The following is a 21,573-nucleotide window of genomic DNA, read 5'->3' on the forward strand; positions in this document are numbered from 1 at the left end:
TTGAATCTCACCAGCAGCCCTCTTTGCCTAAAGCTCAGCCTTCAGCTGGGCTCAGAGTGGAGCAGAGGTCATCAGTAGGGGAAACACATTTGTGTGCACAGCCCCTCCTCTTTCAGGCCACGGGAGAAGATAAGAAAGGCCTGGGCCACCCAGCCCTGCTCTGGGGCCTCAAGAGACTGAATCCACCATGGCCTGGAGGCCTCTCCTCCTTGTGCTCCTCTCTCACAGCACTGGTAGGGACAGGCCTCATAGATCTGGGACAGCTCCTGAGTGGGTGTCATCCTCACTGGCACAGACCCCTAAAAAGCTTTGCCCCGTTGCCTACCCCATCACCCATGAGTGTCTGTGTCTGCAGGTTCCCTCGCGCAGCCTGTGCTGACTCAGCTGCCCTCCCTCTCTGCATCTCTGGGAGCATCTGCCAGACTCATCTGCACCCTGAGCAGTGACATCGGTGTTGGTGAGTCCTGATTAGGCTGGTTCCAGCAGAAGCCAGGGAGCCCTCCTAGGCATATCCTGAGTTTCAAGTCAGACTCAGACAAGCAGGAGGGCTCTGGGGTCCTCAGCCGCTTCTCTGGATCCAAAGATACCTCAACAAATGCAGGTGTTCTGCACATCTCTGGGCCGCAGCCTGAAGATGAGGCTGATTATTACTGTTGTACATGGCACAGCAGTTCTACGGCTTACACAGTGCTCAGGACCCACAGAGGAATGAACGCAGACCTCCCTTCTTTTCTCCTGGCCTGGTGTGGTCAGCCGTGGTGGTGGCTCTGACCAAGTTCAGTTCAGGGAGTGACTTCTCTTCTCACTTCATCAGTCATGATTTCCTCAGATTGCTTAATCTCAAAATATCATATTTTCCCCTTCTTCCTGGTCTGATACATTACTCTCCTGTTTACGTTTGAGGTCAACATCAGCTCAGGTTTTGGCTTGTGCTCTCACTTGTGCTACTAAAACCAGAGGGCTTAATGCTGTCTTGTCAGACTATCTTTATGGGTTGAATAAAAATACTATGTTTATTATTGGTCTCCCTATGCAAACAAAACAGCTATGTCCCCAGCAGCAAAAATATGCCTCCAGGTTACTGAGTGGGTTAACAAGGACAGCCATCCCCATTAGGCATGGCTGTCAGACCCACCATGCGATCACATCCTCCAGTTTAACCCCATCACTTTGAACACTTTTCCCTCTCTGGTTTTTTGGTGGGGACGGTATTAAGTACCAAGTACCAGATGTTTTGAACCAAGACATTATAAACCCAACATCCTTGAAATCCATGGATCTCTCAGCAAGTAAAATTGATCAGGGTCCAATGAGGGTGGGATAACAGGTCATGAGATTCCATAGGTCAAGATTGAGGGGGAACTTCTGAAAAGGGGGGGATGTCCACATATAGTAATGTTCTTTTTCTATCAATCCTCATATTGAGAAAAATTATAAAACTAGACTAAAAATATCTCAAATATATTATTTATTTAAATACAGATCATTATTGCCAGGAGGACATTCAAGGGCAAATTACAAATAAGAGAAACAAGAAAGGGGAGAAAACACTTTTTCCATGACAGCATTATATTCTCATGGAAAAGACAGAAATCAAATGCCAAGGCCTGTACAGTGAGGGCTGGGGAAACCTAACAGGAGACCCTCTCAATGACAACCACCACCACCGAAAAAGTCAACGTGTAAGAATAATCCATGTGGAATTATTTCAAGTTTTAAACCACCTGGGGACTCTGAAAACATTAAGCCGTAAACTTGGTTCAAGACGGTAACAGTCTGGTAATGACTGAAGGCAACTGGCAGAAGCAAACTCAAATAAATGCCAGGTAATCATGAAATATCCAGTGACATAAGCATTGTACAATGCACCCTGTAACTAGCTGTCTGGAGGCCATTCTTGACCTGAAAGAAATGTCTGAGCCCCAAACACCACAGAGGGAACCTACTCATTCTACTGTCCTGAATAGTGAAATCAGAGAGGTCCATCTGCTATAATCAGGACACCCTTCCAGGAGAGCTGGGCAGTGCCAGAGGGGCTGAGGACACAGGATCTCACAGGGTTTTGGGCCAGATCACATACAAAAATCCTCTACTGACTCTCACATACTTGGGCAAGCAGTATCCTCACTGGAGTGTGACCTTTCTGCACCTGAGCCCCAGGAGCTACAGGAGCACTGGGCTCTGACTGACACCCTTGCTCCCTATTTCATCCTCCACCCTCATGGAGTCATTGTCTAAACCTGATATCCAGGCAGACAATGAGGAATGGACAGTCACATGGCAGGAACAAATTTGCATGAAGGAATTTGGCCAAGAAAACAGAGATTAAGAGACATTTGGAAAATAGGTATCTCAATTGCAAAAAGAAGTCAATCTACAATCAGAGCTCTGGGGCCATCTCTACCATGGCCTGGATTCCTCTCTCCTTCACCTTCCTCAGTCATCAGACAAGAAGATTTTATTAGGGACCATCAAAGGACACTGGGAGTGCATTTGCACCTTCTCCTCCTGGCATCTCTGCACAGGTGGTCAACCACCACTTTCTTTCTGATGTCTTCTCTCATCACTTCTGGGGACTGTGAAACTCTGCCATACATAGTATCCTTAGTGTCTGGGGCTCTGTATACAACAAAATAATTTTAGATACATAGACATAGATAGATAGATTGATGCAGGTCGAACGTTTGTCCCCTCCAAAGCTCATGTGGAAGATTGACCCCCAGTGTGGCAGTGTTGAAAGGTGAGACCTTTAAGAGATGATTGGATCATGACAACTATGCTCTCAGAAATGGATTAATGCATTCATGGAGTAATGGGTTAATGGTTGAATGGGTTATTATGGGTATGGACTGGTGGCTTTATAAGGAGAGCATGAGAGTATATTAATAAGCACTCTTGCTGTTCTCACCATGTGATACCCTGGGCGCCATGAGACTCTCTAGAGTTTCCACCAAGAAGAAATCCCTCAGCGTGGACTTCCTAGCCCCCAACATTGTAAGAAAGAAATGTTCTTTTCTTACAAATTACAGTTTCAGTTATTCTGGTTTTTTATATATATGTATACACACACAAACACACGCAAGATCTTCAAAAAGTTCATAGGAAGACGTATTATTTTTTAATTTTATTTTTTCATAAAATTTTGAAGTACCCTTGTGTGTGTATTTAATTATATATTTAATCAGTTCATTTACATATATTTAATTAGCAAACATATTTTATGAATCAAAATCCAAGACAGAAGGAGAATTCCAGCAAACATGAAAGAAACCTTTTTAAGACATGAAATAGAGGACATGGAGCCCATACTCATTTTCTTATCCTAAGAAAATCGTGACACTCAATCCAACAAGGATAGCATCAGATTTGAAAATAATATGACAAATTTGCTTATGAACATAGATGCAACAATCCCTCATCAGATCATGTCAGATCTCTGACCACTAGGGAGGCTTCAGGCTGAGGACAGGATCTTTGAGAGGCCTGTGGGGGAGGATGGACATGGGCTTTGGAGGGACAACAGGTGTGTTAGTCCCTTTCTCTTGCTTTTAATAGAACGCCTGAACTTGTAATGTGTAAGAAAACAAAGAGTATTGTTATAGTTTCAGAGGTTGGGAAGTCCAAAGTCCAGGGAACACATGTGTGACGGCCTTGGTGGAGGTGGCTCTGCACAGCATTGGAGGGTATCACATGGCCAGAATGGCTGAGTGAGAGAGCTAAACTTCTCAGTTGCTCTCCTTTTAGAGCCATCAGAACCAAGACCATTACTCCATGAACTGATCAGTCCATTCGGGAGGGTAAAGTACTCACAATTCTCTGTCCAGTTGTTCATTGCCATGTGCCTCATCCAGTCTCTCAGGCTGTATCCCTGTGTCCAGAGTGACTCCTCCAAGACTGTTCTTCCTCTCCCCCTCTCTGCCTGCAGTAATGAGGGGAGGGAGCTCCACTCCAAGTACAGGTAATTCACACCCCTGATACCCATGAGAATCTTCTTCAAACACCATTAGCAGACATATCCTCATTCATTAACTTGACCAGGAAGACAAAATTATTTCATTTAACATTGATATGGCAGCATTACCTGGGAGCTTGTTAGAAATGCAATTTCCCATCCCAGACCTACTAAGTAAGTAACAAGTGTTGACATCCCAGCATCTGTGTTTTCGCAAGCTCTCTCTGAGATTTTTTTTATCATCTAAGTCTAAGAATAAACCCTACTTGTACTATTGAAAAATTATTTTGGGAAATTTTGATTTTAAAATGTAGTCTGGGTAACATTATAAACTGAAAGAACTCTCAAATTACCATTTAAAAATTCAGGAACATTCAGAAACATTTTTAAAATGGCAAGCCATCCCTGCAAAATATGACTTGATTTCACACAACAGAAATTGGGATGTGTTATCTAAGAGTAAATTTAGTGGCCCATATAAATATTTAAGTTATTGAAAACCATTCTATATAGAATTGGCTTCCAGAAATACTCCTAACTCCACTGAGCTGAATCACCTGGTGCTGGGGGGAAGGAGGCTGCATCAGTACTCAGGTGTCCCCAGCACTGGGCTGTAGAGAGGTATGGAGACAAAGTGTGCCATGTCAGTGTGATTTTCCTGCTCTCTCTAGAAAAAATGATATTAGAAATATTTTATGTAGAGGCAAGTTGAAGGAAGAGAAATATTATATACGTATACATATTTGTGTATATTTTATTTTTCCATAACTCCTTGTATTTACATTTTATACTCTCTATTTTCTATATATGTTATCTTATTTTAAATACATAATATATTTTTTTACAGGAAAAAAAAAGGATCTTATGAGTCCAGGCTGAAATTTACCCCACCATAATGTAAAAACAAAAACTGAGGAAGATTCAAGTCTGTTGATTTGTACAGTAGTACAATTAGGCTTTATTCTCAGACATAACTGATAAGAAAAATCTCATAGAGAGCCTGCGAAAACACAGAAAGACAAACTGAGGACCATTTCTAATAACTGAATATTCAGCAAGTAAAAATATAGTCTTTCTGTGATACCTAATTTCATGTATCAACTTGACTGGAATAAGAAATGCCCAGGTGGCTGGTAAAACATTATTTCTGGGTGTATGTGTGAGGGTATTTCCAGAACAGATGAACATCTGAATCAGTAGGCTGAGGAAAGAAGTTACCCTCACCAAGGCAGGTGGGCATTATCCAGTCCATTAAGGGCATGGATAGAACAAAAAGGAAGAGAAAGGGTGAATTCACTCTGTTTGATCTGGAACAGGCATATTCTCCTGCACTCAGACATTTGTGCTTTTGGTTCTCCGTCTTTTGGGTTTGGAGCAGAACTATACCATCAGCATTCCTGGGCTCCAGCATGCAGATGGTACGTCATGGGACTTCTCAGCCTCCATAACTTCACAAGCCAATTTCTCATGATAAATCTCTCTATATTCATATATCTATATATCTACACGTCAGTTCTACTGGTTCTCCTTCCCTGGAGAACCCTAAGCAATATAATAATTAAATTTAAATTTGAGATAAAGAAGTAACTTTTTTGTATAAGGATACAATATTTGCATACTTGCCTTCAGTATTTGCCTTGATTAATTGGGGCATATGTATAATAAAATTTTTATCTGAAATTCATGTTAACTGGGTATCCTGTATCATATCTGGCAACTCCAAATAGAAACACAGCCCTATAGACGCCATGATTTTAGCCCAGTGCGACCCATTTTGGTCTTCTAACCTCTAGAACTTAAGATAATGACAAACATCTGTGTGATTGTGTTTGCATACATTTGTGGTAATTTGTTTCAAAGACAATAGAAAACTAAGACTAGTCTATTGTATTTTCACATGAGTACGTTTATTAGAAACAGCTTAATGTGAATGGAGTCCTTTCTCATTTTGGCTGGAAACTGACATTTCTTAAAACTGCTAATAGGATTCTATCATGTTTTCCAAGCACATGTTATAGGATATAAATCAAAATAACAAAACCACTGAAAAGGTGAAATAGACTTAAAAATATTTCTCAATTGTTTGGCTTAGTGACTTTTTTCTCATTAGGATGAAATTTACTTCACTTCAGCTGTACAAACACCACTGAGTAGCTTTGGTATCTCATCACCTTTCTGGATTCTGAATACCAAACTAGATAAAAGCAGAACAGTGAAGAAAAGCTTTCCAGCGAGGAAAGCCCAGGTAGTCTAAGCGTACACGTAACAGGAACCATATCCAGGGATGATTGTGGAAGATGTGTGTTTGTATTTATAAAAATTATTTGGCATATAAAACAATGCTGATTTGAATTTTTAAGAATATGTAACAGTTACTCAGGTCAGTCGAGAATAATTGGGTGAAATAAAGATGATAATGGACAATTTTGACTACTGAAGAAAGATCATTTTTGTTGTCAGACCCACTCTGTTTTGTTTTTAGACAAATCCAGTTATATATTTCCTCCTTGCCATGAGAACGCACATTTTGCGCTTGTGTTGCTTTAGTAAGCATGTGGTTTCCAAGCTGGCATTGGAATCTTGGTCAATATCTTCCTCCTTCTCCCTCACATCTTTACACTCCTTCACACTCACAGGCCCACAGACCGTCACTTGTCCTCATCCACGTAGTGATGGTCCTTCCAGTAGAGTTTCTGGTGTCCCTAGACCTGTGTGACTCACCGAATTTTTGGAATAACCTCAAATGTAAGGTGCTTTTGTACACAAACAGGGTGATGAGGGACCTCTCCATCTGCACCACCTGCCTGCTGAGCATGTTCTAGGCCATCACCATCAGCCCCAGCACCTCCTGTTTGGTGAAGTTTAAACATAAATACACTAAATACATAATCCATGTTTTCTTTTGTGATGGTTCCTCAGTTTGTCTTTCTGCAATATCCTGATTGTCTACACTGTGGCTTCTCCCAGTGTGATGCAGACCAGGATCTAGCATATTAGTGGACACTGGTCACCTCACTTTCCCCCAATGAGCTCCATCATCAGGGGTAGGAGATTCACAGTGACAACATCCGGGGATGTCTGTTTCGTAGGAATCATGCTGCTCTCAAGTACATAATGGTGATTCTCTTGTCCACACATCAGAAGGGACCCCAGCACCTTCACAGCACCAGCCTCTCCCCGGAGCCTCCCCAGAAAAAAGGGCCACCCAGGCCATCCCGCTGCTGCTGGTGTCTTTGTGGTCAAGCACTGGGTGGACTGCATCTTCTCGTCCTCCTCAGCCATGCTAGGGACACATGACCCAGCCTTCCTGTGTCTCCAGATTCTAGTGGTCGATGTCTACGCTGTTGTCAGTTCTTTGTTCCTTACGAGTTCTGATAAAAGGATAATAAATAATTTGCAAAATATACTGTGGATGTACTTTCAATTATAAAAAGATGGTAATGAAAATGTTTGTCGAAATAATGGATTCTTCTGACATCATATAAATTATTCAAGTAGAGCAGGATGCTATCTGATTAATTAAATTGTATAAAACCACATTTTTGTTATATCTAACCACTTTGTCACTTATGATGCCAAGGATTTATAGGTCCATTAATTCAAAGTTCACCATGATTTGACATTCCAAATGCCCACAAATGTCTTACTCTTTAATTTTCAGTTTTGTCCTTCACACACAAAAAACTTTTCTTTCTACTTAAAATGTCCTCTTTAGAAGTTCCAATTGGTAATCAAATCTTCCCTTGCTTATTTTTATTTTTAATTTTATTAAGTAAGGCTAGTTAAGTATTTGAGCCTAGTTTGGATAAAAATTTTTACCAGCAATGATAATTTTGTTTTTCTTTGTTTTCTTGCTTCTGTAAAGTTTTATGCTTTTTCTCCTTTTTGATTTTATGCAGTTTGACTGTTTCTGTTTGAGTATTTCCCTTTATTTATCACTTTTGTGATAGAATGCAATGCTGAATTACATCTTCTGTCTGCGATTTTTTGTTTTAGTTATTTAGAAATCATTTTATTGGTTTTTTATCTTTCATAATTTATAAATTATCTAATTCTTGTAATCAAAATAGATGAGTTTTATTCCTTCTCATTCTATTTATCATATGTCTATATTTGTACTTTTTATTTAATTGTCATGCAGTAATGCATTTTGGCAGCACAGTCTTTCATTTAAGTAATCCTTTCATCAAATTTCTTTAATGTTTTCCTGTGCATCATATATTAACTTTATTATGTTATTCAAATGTATAAATTTTATTTGGATCTTTTCCAAATATGATTTATAAAGTCCGTACTTTCTTGCTCTTTACACATTATTTTGATTTCTCATTTTTCCCTTTGTATTAATTTAAAAAATAATCCCAACATCTGAACTTTGGGGTGTTGTTTTGCCTGCCACGGATTTGTCACCCCTTTTCCCCTGGGTGATGCAGCCACCAAAGATTACTCAAAGCCCATCTCTTTTGAGCAGTGAGAAGCCCCAGAAAGGGGTTAATCTCCCAGAACCCTCAAGATAGAGGCATTCCTTCCATTTGGGAAATTAACCACGAATTGGGGTTATTTTCCTGCATTTATTCTCCAGACCAAGAAGTCACAGGAAGAGACATAGGTAGGGTCTTGCTAAGTACAGTTTTATAAGTTTTACAATAGAAGCTGGTAACATTCAGTAAAAACAAGTCAGATGACATTCTGTTAGGCAATTAAGTGATGCACTAACAAAGGCTTGATTTAGCTGACATTCCTTTTCAGCAGCTTTTTAGTAACTTTACATATCAATTAGTAATTTGTCTGTCTTAGAACCAGCAGCCTTGCTGTGTTAGGATTCTTATCTTGCAACAGAGATTCAATAGCCTGGGGGAAATTTCCTGTCCTTTGCAAGGTCAATATTTGAAACTGCAAGGCTTTGGAAAACCAGGCCCTCTGAGGTACATTTGCTTTATGAATCCTCTACATTGGGGGATATCTAATTTCTATGAACTTCCATTCTGGTGACTTATTTCCTGTGTGATTCATAATTTCTAATTTGATTCTCACATTTGAGATACCTTAATGCCTGGGAAGTCTCCAGTTTGTATATTTCTTGTGTATTCTGATTGACCTGAGGGCCTCATGGTCTGAGAATCACAGAATAATCCAGTGTCCTATGGGCAGCACTTGACTCTCAGTTTGATTACTCTTCTAGGTCCTTCTCTTGACTTACTTTTGTTCCTGGAAAGTTTCCATATCCATATTTTCCTTCCAACTCTACTGGGCTTTTGAAGGATTCTTAAAACTTCCTGAGTATCTTTAGATGTTGTGAAACTCAAAAGCTTTTGCACAGCAAAGGAAACAGTCAACAGAGTGAAATGACAACCTACAGAGTGGGAGAAACTTTTTGCTAACTATGCATCCAAAACAGGATTAATATCCAGAATATACAAGGAACTCAAGCAATTACACAGTTAAAAAAAAAAAATCCCAATTAACCCAATTCAAAAATATTCAAAGGAGCTGAGTAGTCATTTTTCAAAGGAGAAATACAAATGGCCAACAGGTACATGAATAAATGCTCAACATCACTAGTCATCAGGGAAATGCAAATTAAAACTACATTGAGATATTGCCTCATCCCAGTTAGACTGGCTATCATCAAAAAGAGAATAACAAATGCTGACGAGGGGGTGGAGAGAAGGGAACACTCCTGCACTGCTGGTGGGACTGTAAATTGGTACAACCACTATGGAAAACAGTAATGGAGGTTTCTCAAACAACTATAGACAGATCTTCCATACAATCCAGCAATCCCACTTCTTGGGATATACCCAAAGGAATGGAAGTCATCATGTCAAAGGGATACCTGAATTCCCATGTTCACTGCAGCACTGTTTACAATAGCTGAGATATGGAACCAACCTAAATGTCCATCAATGGATGATTGGATAAGGAAAATGTGGTATATATACACCATGGAATACTACTCTGCCATAAGAAACAATGAAATTCTCCCACTTGCAACAACATGAATGAGCTTGGAAAAACTTATGTTGAGTGAAATAAGCAAAGCACAGAGGGATAAATGCTGCATGTACTCACTCGTAAGTGGGAGCTAAAAGAGAAAGAAGGAAGGAAAAAAAGACCACAGTGGTGTGTTGAACTTACAAAGGGAGAGAACATACCTAGGGATACAATGTGGGGTGGGGCAAAAGGAGATGGGGAGGGAGGTTGGCGATAATTGGGTGCGGAACACAGGGTATAATCACAATTTGTGATAATGGGCATGCTGCCAGTATGGATCTGGCCATCACATCTTGGGCACAAGGGATGACAGTCAATGAATTAAGTCTGCAGCCCCCACTGTCTTGGTGACTATCAATCTGAGCTACTGTCTGTGCAGCCTGCCTGTGCATGGGCAGTGGCTGCAACAGCACTGAGTGTGCACCGTCCCTGCTCATTCCTTCTCATCAAAGTTCAGTTTCTGCTCTACAAATTCCACATCAATCCATAAACACTGCTGTGACAGGGGTCAGAGTCCCATGTCCTCATAGAGAGACCCCTCTGTAGCCACAGCCTGGAGACTTCTTTTCCAGGTCTCTCTCTGAGGATCACCCAGGCCTTCTCTCCCTCTGTCACCAAATGTTTACTCTACTAACCCAATGACTCTTCCAGTAGTGATCCCCAACAGCCCAGTGATCCTCTCTGCATGAATCTTATGGAAATCTAATCATATAATCCCACCTTACTTTTTTCTAAAAAATTTCTGATTCTATATTGCTAATATTTGAAATCTGATTTTGACTTCTAAATTCACAAGGTGTTTGTTATTTTGTTTGTTTTGTCATTTCCTTTTCCTGTAACATCTACTGCTGGGTAGAATATCAAGATGCTCGTGATCTGATAACAGGAGTCTGGGTGTGTTTACTCTACAAATACTCTGGAATGGCATGCACAAGATTGGCATTATTTCTATTTAATACCTGATAGAAATCTGAGGAAGTCACTGCATCCTATTTACATTGTAGGACAATTTATTTTTTGTATTTCTTATGTTTTACTTGTTTTTGTCAATGGTCACTTTATGTATTTTAAAATGCACATCATATGGCTTCTTTTAAATATGAGCATGTGTTTCCAACATACAGAGCAATACAAAAAATGTCTGAAGTGCCGTGGCAGCCTCTCCTTTACTTCCCAGTCAATAGCCCCCAGTAAGTACCCACTGCTCTAACTGTGACCACCATATTTTAGATGTATTTGTTTCTCAGTGTTAAATAAATAATAACATACAATATAAAATCCATTGTGTCCATCAGAATATTGTCTGTTTACTATGTGAAATTCAGCCCTGTTGCTTTGTGTTGTAAAAGTTTGTTATTTTGAATTGCTGTGTCAGTATGGGACATTGTAAACGTATAGCACCAAAATTTACTCTTTCCACATTTCAAATACACTGTCATTTTCCACAGTGGTTGCTCAGAATGAGGCTGCAATGAATGGTTCTGTGTAAGTCTCAAGGTTGACATAAGCATTTCTGTCTCTTTCACATATCTTGGATACAGGTGGCAGGAGTGAGGTGGCTAAGTCATGGGTACAGATAAGTACAATACAAGCTGGAAAACCATTTACCAAAGTGGCTGAAACAATGTACATTCCCACGGGAACATGTGACAATTCCAGTTCCTTCACATTCTCACCAACCCTTGGTAATGTTAACCCCGATACTGTGTCCATTCTTGTGGGTGCATGACTACGATGTGGTGATTTTAATAGCTTTTTACTAATCAATAGTAGTGTTGATTGCATTTTTATATACTTGAAATACTGACCTAGCTTGGGATTTTATAATTTATACTATACAGTAGTGAGGGCATGGTGAATTATCTATTTCTCTCAGCAACTCTGGATCCTTCTGAGAACTCCAGCTTGCTCTCATAAAGAGATGCAGATCTCCCAGTGGAGACCCACATCCTTGTTTGTAGCGACCTTTTTTTCCTGTCTCAGAGCCTCCCATGTTACTTAGAGACAACCATGACACTGCTTTAAGGGTGACCCCATATTCCTCAGAGAAGAGTTACATCTCTAGTCTTAGAACACCCAACAGCCTTCAAAGGACCCCACACATTCTTGCTTAACTGGGCTATCAGGTATAAACAAAAGCCCTTATTATGTTATAAAATTTAACCTATCAAAACCTTACATGATTAAATTTGTTATCACAAGGTTTTGCCATCTTTTAGCAAAGACTATAGCATCATTGACCAAGTAGCAACAGAAGACAGCACATAAAGGACAAACTAGGTAAAATTTGAATTAAAAATGAGCAGTCTGATTCACTAATCTCACCACAGTCTTTTGGATTCAGCTGACCCATGCAACCCTTTGTTGCATTTACTCCATCAAGCCCCTGTATAATTGTATTCCACAAAGCATATAACATAAACATTGTATAGGGGACCCAAATGATGTGTTTTAGCTCTTTACCTAATTGTCTTTATAGCTCATCCATAGGTTCAGATTGTATGCCTTTTCAAATGATTTTTTTAACCACTGCTACACTATCATCTGCTGTACAGGATTTTGCATCTGATTTTTAAAAACTCTTTATATTAAAAGACTATAATTAATATGAGGTACAATATTCTCCTTAAATATAAGATTATTTCATCATTAATATTATGTTGTAAAGATAATCAATTATTGAAAATTTGTGAATAATAAAACCCACGCTCACTTTTCAATGTTACGTGTGTAAATCCATTGAGGCTATAGGCTCCCTGTGCTTGCACCTAGCTGCTGGCATCGGGTCAGTCCATTAAGGAGGGAGGCTCTGTGTGAGCACTGAGGTTCTCCCACCCAGCTTTACAAGAAGGTTGCAACAAGGATGATGGACACCAGGCTAATAATCAAGTGGTAATTTGTGTTCTAATGGTCACTATCCTTGAAGGTATAGCTACTAGGGCTCATGGTAAAAAAACATTGTCCACCACTCTAAAGCATCTCCCCAATTCTTACTGGAATTTGGGCCAAGAAGTGTACGTGTTGAGAAGAGAACCAGCTGCGTGACATATTTCCGCCAGGTTGTATATTACATGGTGCCTTCTGTCTGTCAGCATTTGTGATCTGACCAGGAGCATGTAGGAAATGTCTTTTCATACTAACGACTATGTGACAATCTGCAGCAAGATGCATAGGTAGCTATCCTGGGTTATGTGACCACTGAGGCTATCTTTCTTACATAATGGATGAGTTTTGGAATTGCTGTAGGATCGGGTTATTCCAGGCATATACTGGAAAGCTGGATCTCACTTGCGTGGTGACTAATGATCCCTTGGCTGGGTGATGATGGGAGGTTGTAGTTCTGCGCATCAACACCAGGACCGCATGCCTGGGTACACTTGGCTCTTCTATCTAGAAGGTAGTGAGTTTTGGCACATTGATCTTTGTGGCTTAGTATCTCCATCTGTGAAGTTGGTATAGTAAACTAGCCCACCATACATGACTGTGACAAGATTTGAATAGTTAATTTAGGTAAAGTATATAGTCTATTTTTTTAAATTGAGGAAGTTGCCACTGAGATTTCTGCTGGGTAACCAGGATATTTTTCTAGGGAAACACACATAGAAACACATTTACAATCACACCAAACAGGCTTATACATAAACACACTGATGCACAAACCCATACCACCTAAAGGAGACACTGGAGTTTCCAGAGACTGTAGACACATGGCCAGAGTTTGCTACCTTGAAAACCAGTTTTTTAAACTACAGCCCAATCCTCATTCCCACCAGGTGGCTGGGATCCTGATACCTCTGCAGACAAAAGCCAGCAAGTCAGCTCAACATATTTTGTACATTTCTCTTTTTTTAGCCAGTGGGTGATTCAAGATACATACCCTTTCTTTTTTGGCTTGAGGCCACCTGCAATTAGAAAAAAGAAAACACTGTGAAGACTAGATAATGTGTGCTATTTGCTCAGGCCTTTGTGCTTTTGGTGACTCTGAGTAATCAAGGTGGGAGAGAATTCTTAAGTCAAAGGCCCCAAAAGGCATACTAGGTGTCACCTATGGAAAACACAGGAGCTTTCCTTGGAGGTATATTAGTCAAGTCAATTTTTAAGCAGCAATTACAAAATTGTTCATCTAGAATGGAAAACTTGTTACTAGGAAAAGGCCCCCTAACGTGCCATGTGTAACCTGACACTGTCAATGCTGCGTGCTTTCTTGAATGAGGTATCAGTTGGTAAGATTCTCCTCCACCACCCACCATGTAAACATTATCTAGCACCTACAATACACATGATCAGTTTTTTTCAAATCTGATATCAATTCAGAAGTAAAGCAACATTTCTACTTTAAACAAAGAATCGTGATTCTTACCGCAGGGATGGAGAGTATGTCCTCATTTGCCTTCTCTGGAGATATCTTTTTAACATGAACTCCTGGGGAAGGGAGAAGGACACAGAATAACTGTCAGTTTATTGGTGGTGCTGCTCACTGATTACTCAGGGAACTTTGCTTGATGTGCACCAAGGACTGGAACTTATGGGTGTGGTAGGAAGCAGGAGTTAAGCAGCTGCAGGACCATCCTGCTTAATGGAACAAGGAAGGCAAAGAGATGAGTGGGAAACAACTGAGGAATACAGTGCTGGCTTTCTGGGTGATGGCAAATTAACAGAGTCCTGTCACTCCTTCAGCCCATGTTGAAGCCCAGTAGAATTGCCACTGCTCTCCTGACCTCTACCAAGTCTACTTCAACCTGCACAGGTGCACATCTGCTGCTACTGCACTTATTGTCTCGTGGATAGGATTTTGCCTTTGATCTGTGCAAAATTTAATCAGGGAACTGGCTTTAACACTGGGCACAAGAGAGAATTGTATTTATTCACTGGTCCTTTGTTATAAAGTGATCAGTTACTAAATAGTAGAAAATGCTGAAATTCTAACTTTTAAAAATAACCACTATAAATCATAATTTCCTTCCAGCCTTCCGATTCTGTGTCATGCATTTGTATTTGTTGTGTGAGCTGGCTGTCCATTTTCAGACTGGCCAACCCTCAGTGAGAGGGGCATAGCAGGGAGCAGGCCCCTGCTGAGCACTGAGGCTCTTTAACCCAGCTGTACGTGAGAGCTGCATGCAGGTGACACACCAGGCTAATAACAGAGTGTTCTCTGAGTCTTTACTTGTCGCTGTCTCCAGGTGTGTATCTCACAGGATTTCAGCCTAAGGATCATATTTATAATGCCATCAAATATCACTAAATGATCTCCCTATTATCAGCTTTAGGACAGGCGCTAACAAGTGACTCAGCACTGATAAGAGACTGACCAGTTCCCCCAAGTAGTGCCTCCTAACTCTCAGAATCTGCGAACTGTCCAAAAACATTGGGGCTTTCTATGTGCTTTCCATATAATGACTATGACAAAATATGTGACATTAATGTACTAATACATGTCTTGGGCTTTGTGACCACTGACACTACCATATAATATGGATTGCGTGAAGGATTTCCATATGCTCGGATAATTCAGGCATATATACAGATGATGAACATTCCTTGCATGGTGACCAGTGATCCCACAACTGAGAGATGAGTGCAGGTCAGTAGTTCAGAGCCTCAGCATCGGGGTCACATGCCTGCATTCCATGTTAGTTCTTCTACTTAGGAGCACATGAGCTTGGACACATTCATCTCTATGTCTTTTCCTTCACCCAGAAAACGGGGATAGTAAATAAACCAGGACATATGTCTGTGGCAAGTGTTGAATGATTCAATGTACGTTAAGTGTAAAATATAAATATTCATAAGGCTGGATTATTGGTGAAAGGTCCTGCCTTAGATCTCACAGCTTACCAAGACTCAGAGACTCATGCAAGCCCAGGATTCCAAATTCCCAGACCATTGTTCTTATTATGACATATAGCTGCTTGGCCTAAAATCAACCAGTTTATCCTAACACAGACCGAGTTTTGAAGGAGTCAGATAAAGATGTCAAAAACACTGTCTGTGTCTGCCTGAGGGCCCACTCAGTGGCCATTCTACAGAAAAGGGCGGCACTGTTCACCAGAATGATCCAGTTGCCTGAGCCATGGTCAACAGATACCTGCTCAAATGAGATGAACACTAGTTTACTGGGTGGAGCAGCATGATCTATTTAAAAGTCTGAATTCTAAAATCTGTGAAAAAAATATCATGTTGGATTATTTTTCAAAAATATAAATGCCTTTAAACTTAGTTGCTACATCATGGAAATGATCGTGGCTGAGGTTTCGGAGAGTTGTGGATGAAGGGTCAGGAGAACTGAGTCACACAATACATGAACACAGCATTAACAGCACATTTTTTAAAGCTACAACTCTACATGCAAATTTATACAATTGTCACTGTATACAATTTTTATCTGGCTTTATATGTACATATGTTATCTACTTGTTTCTCAGATGAAATAAATCTCTGTTCTTGATTATTAGTCTCTACAAATTCATCCTATTTATCTTTCTGTGTTGAAATAGTGGCTATTTACTGGGTAACTGAGAAAAAAAAATCATTGCATTTGATTATGTTTACCTCTGGAAAGATTGACTAATCACCTATAATTGATGGCTTTGTAATTTTGAATAAACCCCAAACTGTGTTTTGGTTCATATACTGAAACTTAGACAGTACACATTCTCATGATCTATTTTTTTAAAACGAGTTATATGAATGAGAATGACATACCGAAAATTTCCTAAACTAAATACTCATTTTAGGAAATGGGGAGAGGAAAGGCATGTTAATAACAAAGATAGATACACTTTATTGTGTAAAATACCTCAAAACCATCTCCCCCATTTTGGATTCTATTCAAATTTCTGAAATTCATAAATGTACTAGATCTTTACTTATGTCAAACTGCATTAAAAAGTAATTTGTACTAATTTCCCCAAGGGAATACCTAATGATGGGGAGCTTTAGGGGTGCAGAATGTAATAGAAAATGATATATTTCTTATATGTAAATAAAGTTTAAAGGCAAACTGCTTGATAACTACTACGTATATAAATTGAAAAATAAAACTGAACTACAGAACACATTTATAACTGTATATGACAAAATACAGAGAAAAATATTTTAAATATTTTTAGACATATTAACTAGTCCATGTGAAAGGACAGCATTTGTGAGGCTAATATCTAACATACCTCTAATGCAGGAACACAGGTTCCCCATGATGAAGACAAAAAGCAAGAAATGTTCTACCTGCTATGAGCTTTGAGCAACTCAACACAGACAGTGGCAATCAGTTCCGAGGGCTACACCTACATAATCACATCACCACGGCGACAGGGCATCACAGAACTTTCAGAGTGAGAGCACAGTCTGCTCTGTGAGGCCAACTGTCACATGTACAATCATGTCATTTAAGAATAAATGGTTTTCACATGTACAATCATGTCATTTAAGAATAAATGTTTTATTTGAAAAAGTGATTCCAAAACCCACACATTGTTACTCCCTGTTTTTGAAAACAAATTATATTAGAGGAAATGTCATACCAACAAATAAAGTCAGTAGTGAATATCAAATTCAAAGGAACAAAGCTGACATGTTTAGGACAAAGATTCCATCACTGATTTAAAAACAATATCCCTGAGCTGGCTGGTTTGCTCAGTTGGTTAGAGAGCATGGTGGTAATAACACCAAGGTTCAGGTTCAATCCCTGTGCTGGCCAGCAAAATAAATAAATAAATACATAAATACATAAAATAACATAAAATAATAACATCCCCACCCATTTCTACCATTCCTGAATCACCAAATATCTCTAGAACCAATAATTAAACTTTGCCCTAGATTAGATAAAAGGCAGCATTAACAGATATTCAGTTATTAAAGTCCTATTTTTCTAAAGATATAACTATTAAACTATATTTTTATCATATAAATGTATATTACTCTCTACTTAGTTGCCTCTCAATCTCTAAATTCACTGAGAAATTTCCCTGTTATTGTGCATGTATATGAGTAAATACTGTAGTCACTATATTTTAATTAGTTCATTCTTGTGTGGGGGGGGTGAAAATTTTGGGAAAAAACATATAATTAATATTTTTCTGTAGAATTTCAAAGCATCTTCATAATGTTAAATTTAATGGGTATTCTGGCTCATAAATCAACATCCAATCCAATATATTCATATGATCTGCTCATGAAAACAAGCTACTGGAAGGAAAGTAGTGACTAGCCCCCCAACAAGTGGAATGAGTAAAAATTTAGGATGAAGATGAGAGATCTGTCATGTTTAAAGAGAATAGGTACCTTTAATGGTATGAAATACCACATTATAGATGCTGATCTCTGCTGATCCTTCAAAACTTCTACCACAAATAAATCAGATAGATCATGAATGATTCATAAAAACTGTACTAATATCAATGGTCCCATATTTTCTCCAGTTATTATCCACCTGAGGGAGTGACTGGGTAGGTGCAGAAAGGACAGGTGATTCTATACTGTTGTAAACAGAGAGTGTTAACGGACTCCAGCTTGAACAAATATATATAAATATATATGGATATATGCATATATAAAAATACATACAAGACCATAAATATACATTTGAATTGTAGTATTTTATACACTAATATGTATCTATTCTAAATGCATCAAAAATGCAACAAATGAGAAAACAGATTCACATATCTGAATGCCAAATTGAAACAGAATATCAAGTAGGAAGTAGGAAATATGTTAAGAGAAATGTATCCATCAGATTAGAGGAGCAGCACTCAAAAGACAATAATGAAGAGCTGTTCAGACTTCTCATTTTGGAAACAGTGGGAATGAAGCAGAAAAAAATATTTTCTGCTACCACTTCACATACCACAGTATATAAAGAATAAATGACAAAATACAGGTATAACCCTCGGGGAAAAAAAAAATGACTGTTCCACTGTCAGTGCTGCGTAAGTGTACACTTAAAACTTTGTAGGACACAGCTACAGCAGTGCTGAGATTGACATAAAGGTACACATTAACAAAGAAGAACTTTTCAAATCAACAGTCTCAGTAAGGAAGTGGAAACTAGAAAATGAAGCACAAAATAAACAAAAGGGAAACGTAAGGATGGACTATTGCATACACTTGCATAAATCAATAAAATTGAAAATAGGAAAAGAATAGAAAAAATCCATGAAACAAATAATTGGTTTTCTGAAAAGATTAGTAAAAGTGCCAAACTGCTAACAAGACTGACAAGGAAGGAACAAATGACCAATATCAGGAATGAAAGAGCTGATGTTATTACAGACCTTATAGACCTATAAAGGATGATAAAGGAAGACCATGGAAAACTTCACACCCATGGATTTAACAACCTAGACAAAATAGACCAATCCTTAAAATAACATAATCTATCACAACTCACCCTACCTGAAATATTGTGTATTGAATGGAATTTGATGGGACTTCATTTAATTTTTAGACCAATTTGTGGAGCATCAACATATCGTGGAGTATTGTGAAGGAATAACAATATTAAATTTATTATCTTGGAACATTGAATGTCTTTCTATTTATTTAGTTCTTCTTTAATTTCTTTTAACAATGTTTCTGAAAAATTATTTTTCAGCGTACAAGACTTGCACTTGGCTTGTTAAATTTACTTCCCAATATTTTTTTATATTGTTATTTATGGAATTGTTTTCTTAATTTAATTTTAAGATTGTTCAGTGCTAGTATATAAAAGTACAATTAAATTTTGTGTATCGATCTTATATCTTGTGACCTTGCTGAACTCATTTATTAACGTTAGTGGGTTTCAGTGAATTTCTTAAAAACTATTATATTCAAGTTTATGTCATCTGCGATAAAATACAATTCCACGTCTTCTTTCCAATATGGAGGATTTTATTTAATTTTCTTGTGTAATTTCTCTGGAAGATACCTTCAGTTTCATGGTGAATAGAGTGGTAGAGTAGATATTCTTGCCTTGTTCCCAAATGTCTAGATAAAACACCCAGTATTTTACCATTATGTGTTAGCTATAGGTTTTTCTTTGATTCCCTTTAGAAGATCTAGGAAGTTTCCTTGTATTCCCAGTTTCCAGAGAGCTTAGTCGTGAATTAGTGTTAAATTTGTCACATGTTCTTCTGTATCTATTGAAAGGATCTTCTCTTTTCTTTATTTTATTATTTTGTGTATTGCACCGATTAATTTTTGGACGTTAAGTCGGTGTTGCATTTATGAAATAATCCCATTTGGCCGTGGTGTACAATCATTTTTATATGTTACTGGATTCAGTTTGCTAATTTTTTGTAGGATTTTGTGCGTGTATTTACCAGGGATATTCATGCATAATCTTCTTTTCTTGTATTGGTTTTGCCTGGCTTTAGGATCAGGGTAATACTGCTGTTATACAATGAATTAGAAAGTGTTCCCAGTAGTGTTCTTCTGTTTTCCAGAAAGGCTTGTGAAGAATTGGTATTAATTGTTCCTTAAAGTTAGTAGAATTTACCAGTTAAGGTATGTGCTCTAGGCTTCTCTTTGTGGAAAGATTTTTAATTAAATGAATCATTTTACTTGCTATATGTGTATTCACAGATTCTATTTTTTCTTGGGTATACTTTGATAATTTGTGCCTATCTTGTTATTTATTTGGAATTTGTGGTATTCCATGTTTTTAGATTTTCTAGGCAGTTAACATTGACGATTCAGGAAGTTTAATGTAGAAGAATGAGGTTTGGTGTCCTCAATGAATGAGCAAAAGTTTCTTCTGTTGTAGGATGGAGAATATAACTATAAATTCTTTGCTTTACACTCATATTCATTGAGTGAGTCACGTGAGTTATTCAATCTAATGGAAATTAGTGAAGCATGCCATTTGAGTTTGTATTTTATCCAGATAGTATACTGAGAATACCTCCTCTTTTTCATCAATATTTAGATAGAACAGAAGAACAAATGGGAATTTGATGAATCAGAGAGGTAAGTACTTATTTAGTCCATGCAATGTAGTAGTCACTGTTATAATTCATTTACACATATAGATTAAATAGCTAATAGTTTAAAGAGTATGACACACCAATTCACAGACAGTGACACGTTGACACATAATCATATTAGGTGATATTAAAACCATTACAGAAATAAAATGTTTTGGTCTACGACACGTAAATGAACATAAAGAATGTTAAGTAACATTATTAGAAAGTTTGACTAATTAGGCATAATGACAGATGGACAACATTATTCACCAATAAACATGAGATACACATTATTTTGTAATACAAGAGAAAATTATTTAAAATGGTAAGATTTTAGACCTAAAAGTCTCACTAACTTCATGAAAGCCAAAACCAAAGAGGTTGTATTTTCTAGGCACTGTGAAATTTTAGAAACTGAATTAATGTGTAAGCAAACAGTAATATCTAGCCTCATGCTGATTTCATTTAAAACCCTTTTAATTAACTTCTTGATTAAATGGAAAAGGCAAACAGATTATTTTTACAGAGTTAGGTACATGCTAAGGAGGTGGCATGGTGATTGAAGCCAAGAGACCTGAGCTCAGGTAAATAATTCTACCCTATTAGCTTACGCTCTATAAACACAGCAATTCTGGCCATACGCCGGTACTGTTCACTGCAGTGGAGTATATCGTTTCA

The 21,573-nt window shown here is 38.3% G+C and overlaps 1 protein-coding gene across 1 annotated transcript in view; it reads right to left on the bottom strand.

Moving 5' to 3' along the window:
- Positions 1–21,573, bottom strand: part of LOC134370765 (uncharacterized) — a 126,123-nt gene that overhangs the window by 45,063 nt on the left and 59,487 nt on the right. The window contains exons 7-8 of the mRNA XM_063087748.1: positions 14,307–14,368; positions 13,824–13,848 (exon numbers count right to left, since the gene is read on the bottom strand). Of these exons, the coding sequence (XP_062943818.1) occupies positions 13,824–13,848; positions 14,307–14,368 (87 nt within the window). The remainder of the gene's footprint in view (positions 1–13,823; positions 13,849–14,306; positions 14,369–21,573) is intronic.

This window comes from Cynocephalus volans, chromosome 2 (assembly GCF_027409185.1).
Source record: "Cynocephalus volans isolate mCynVol1 chromosome 2, mCynVol1.pri, whole genome shotgun sequence".
Classification (NCBI taxonomy): domain Eukaryota; kingdom Metazoa; phylum Chordata; class Mammalia; order Dermoptera; family Cynocephalidae; genus Cynocephalus; species Cynocephalus volans.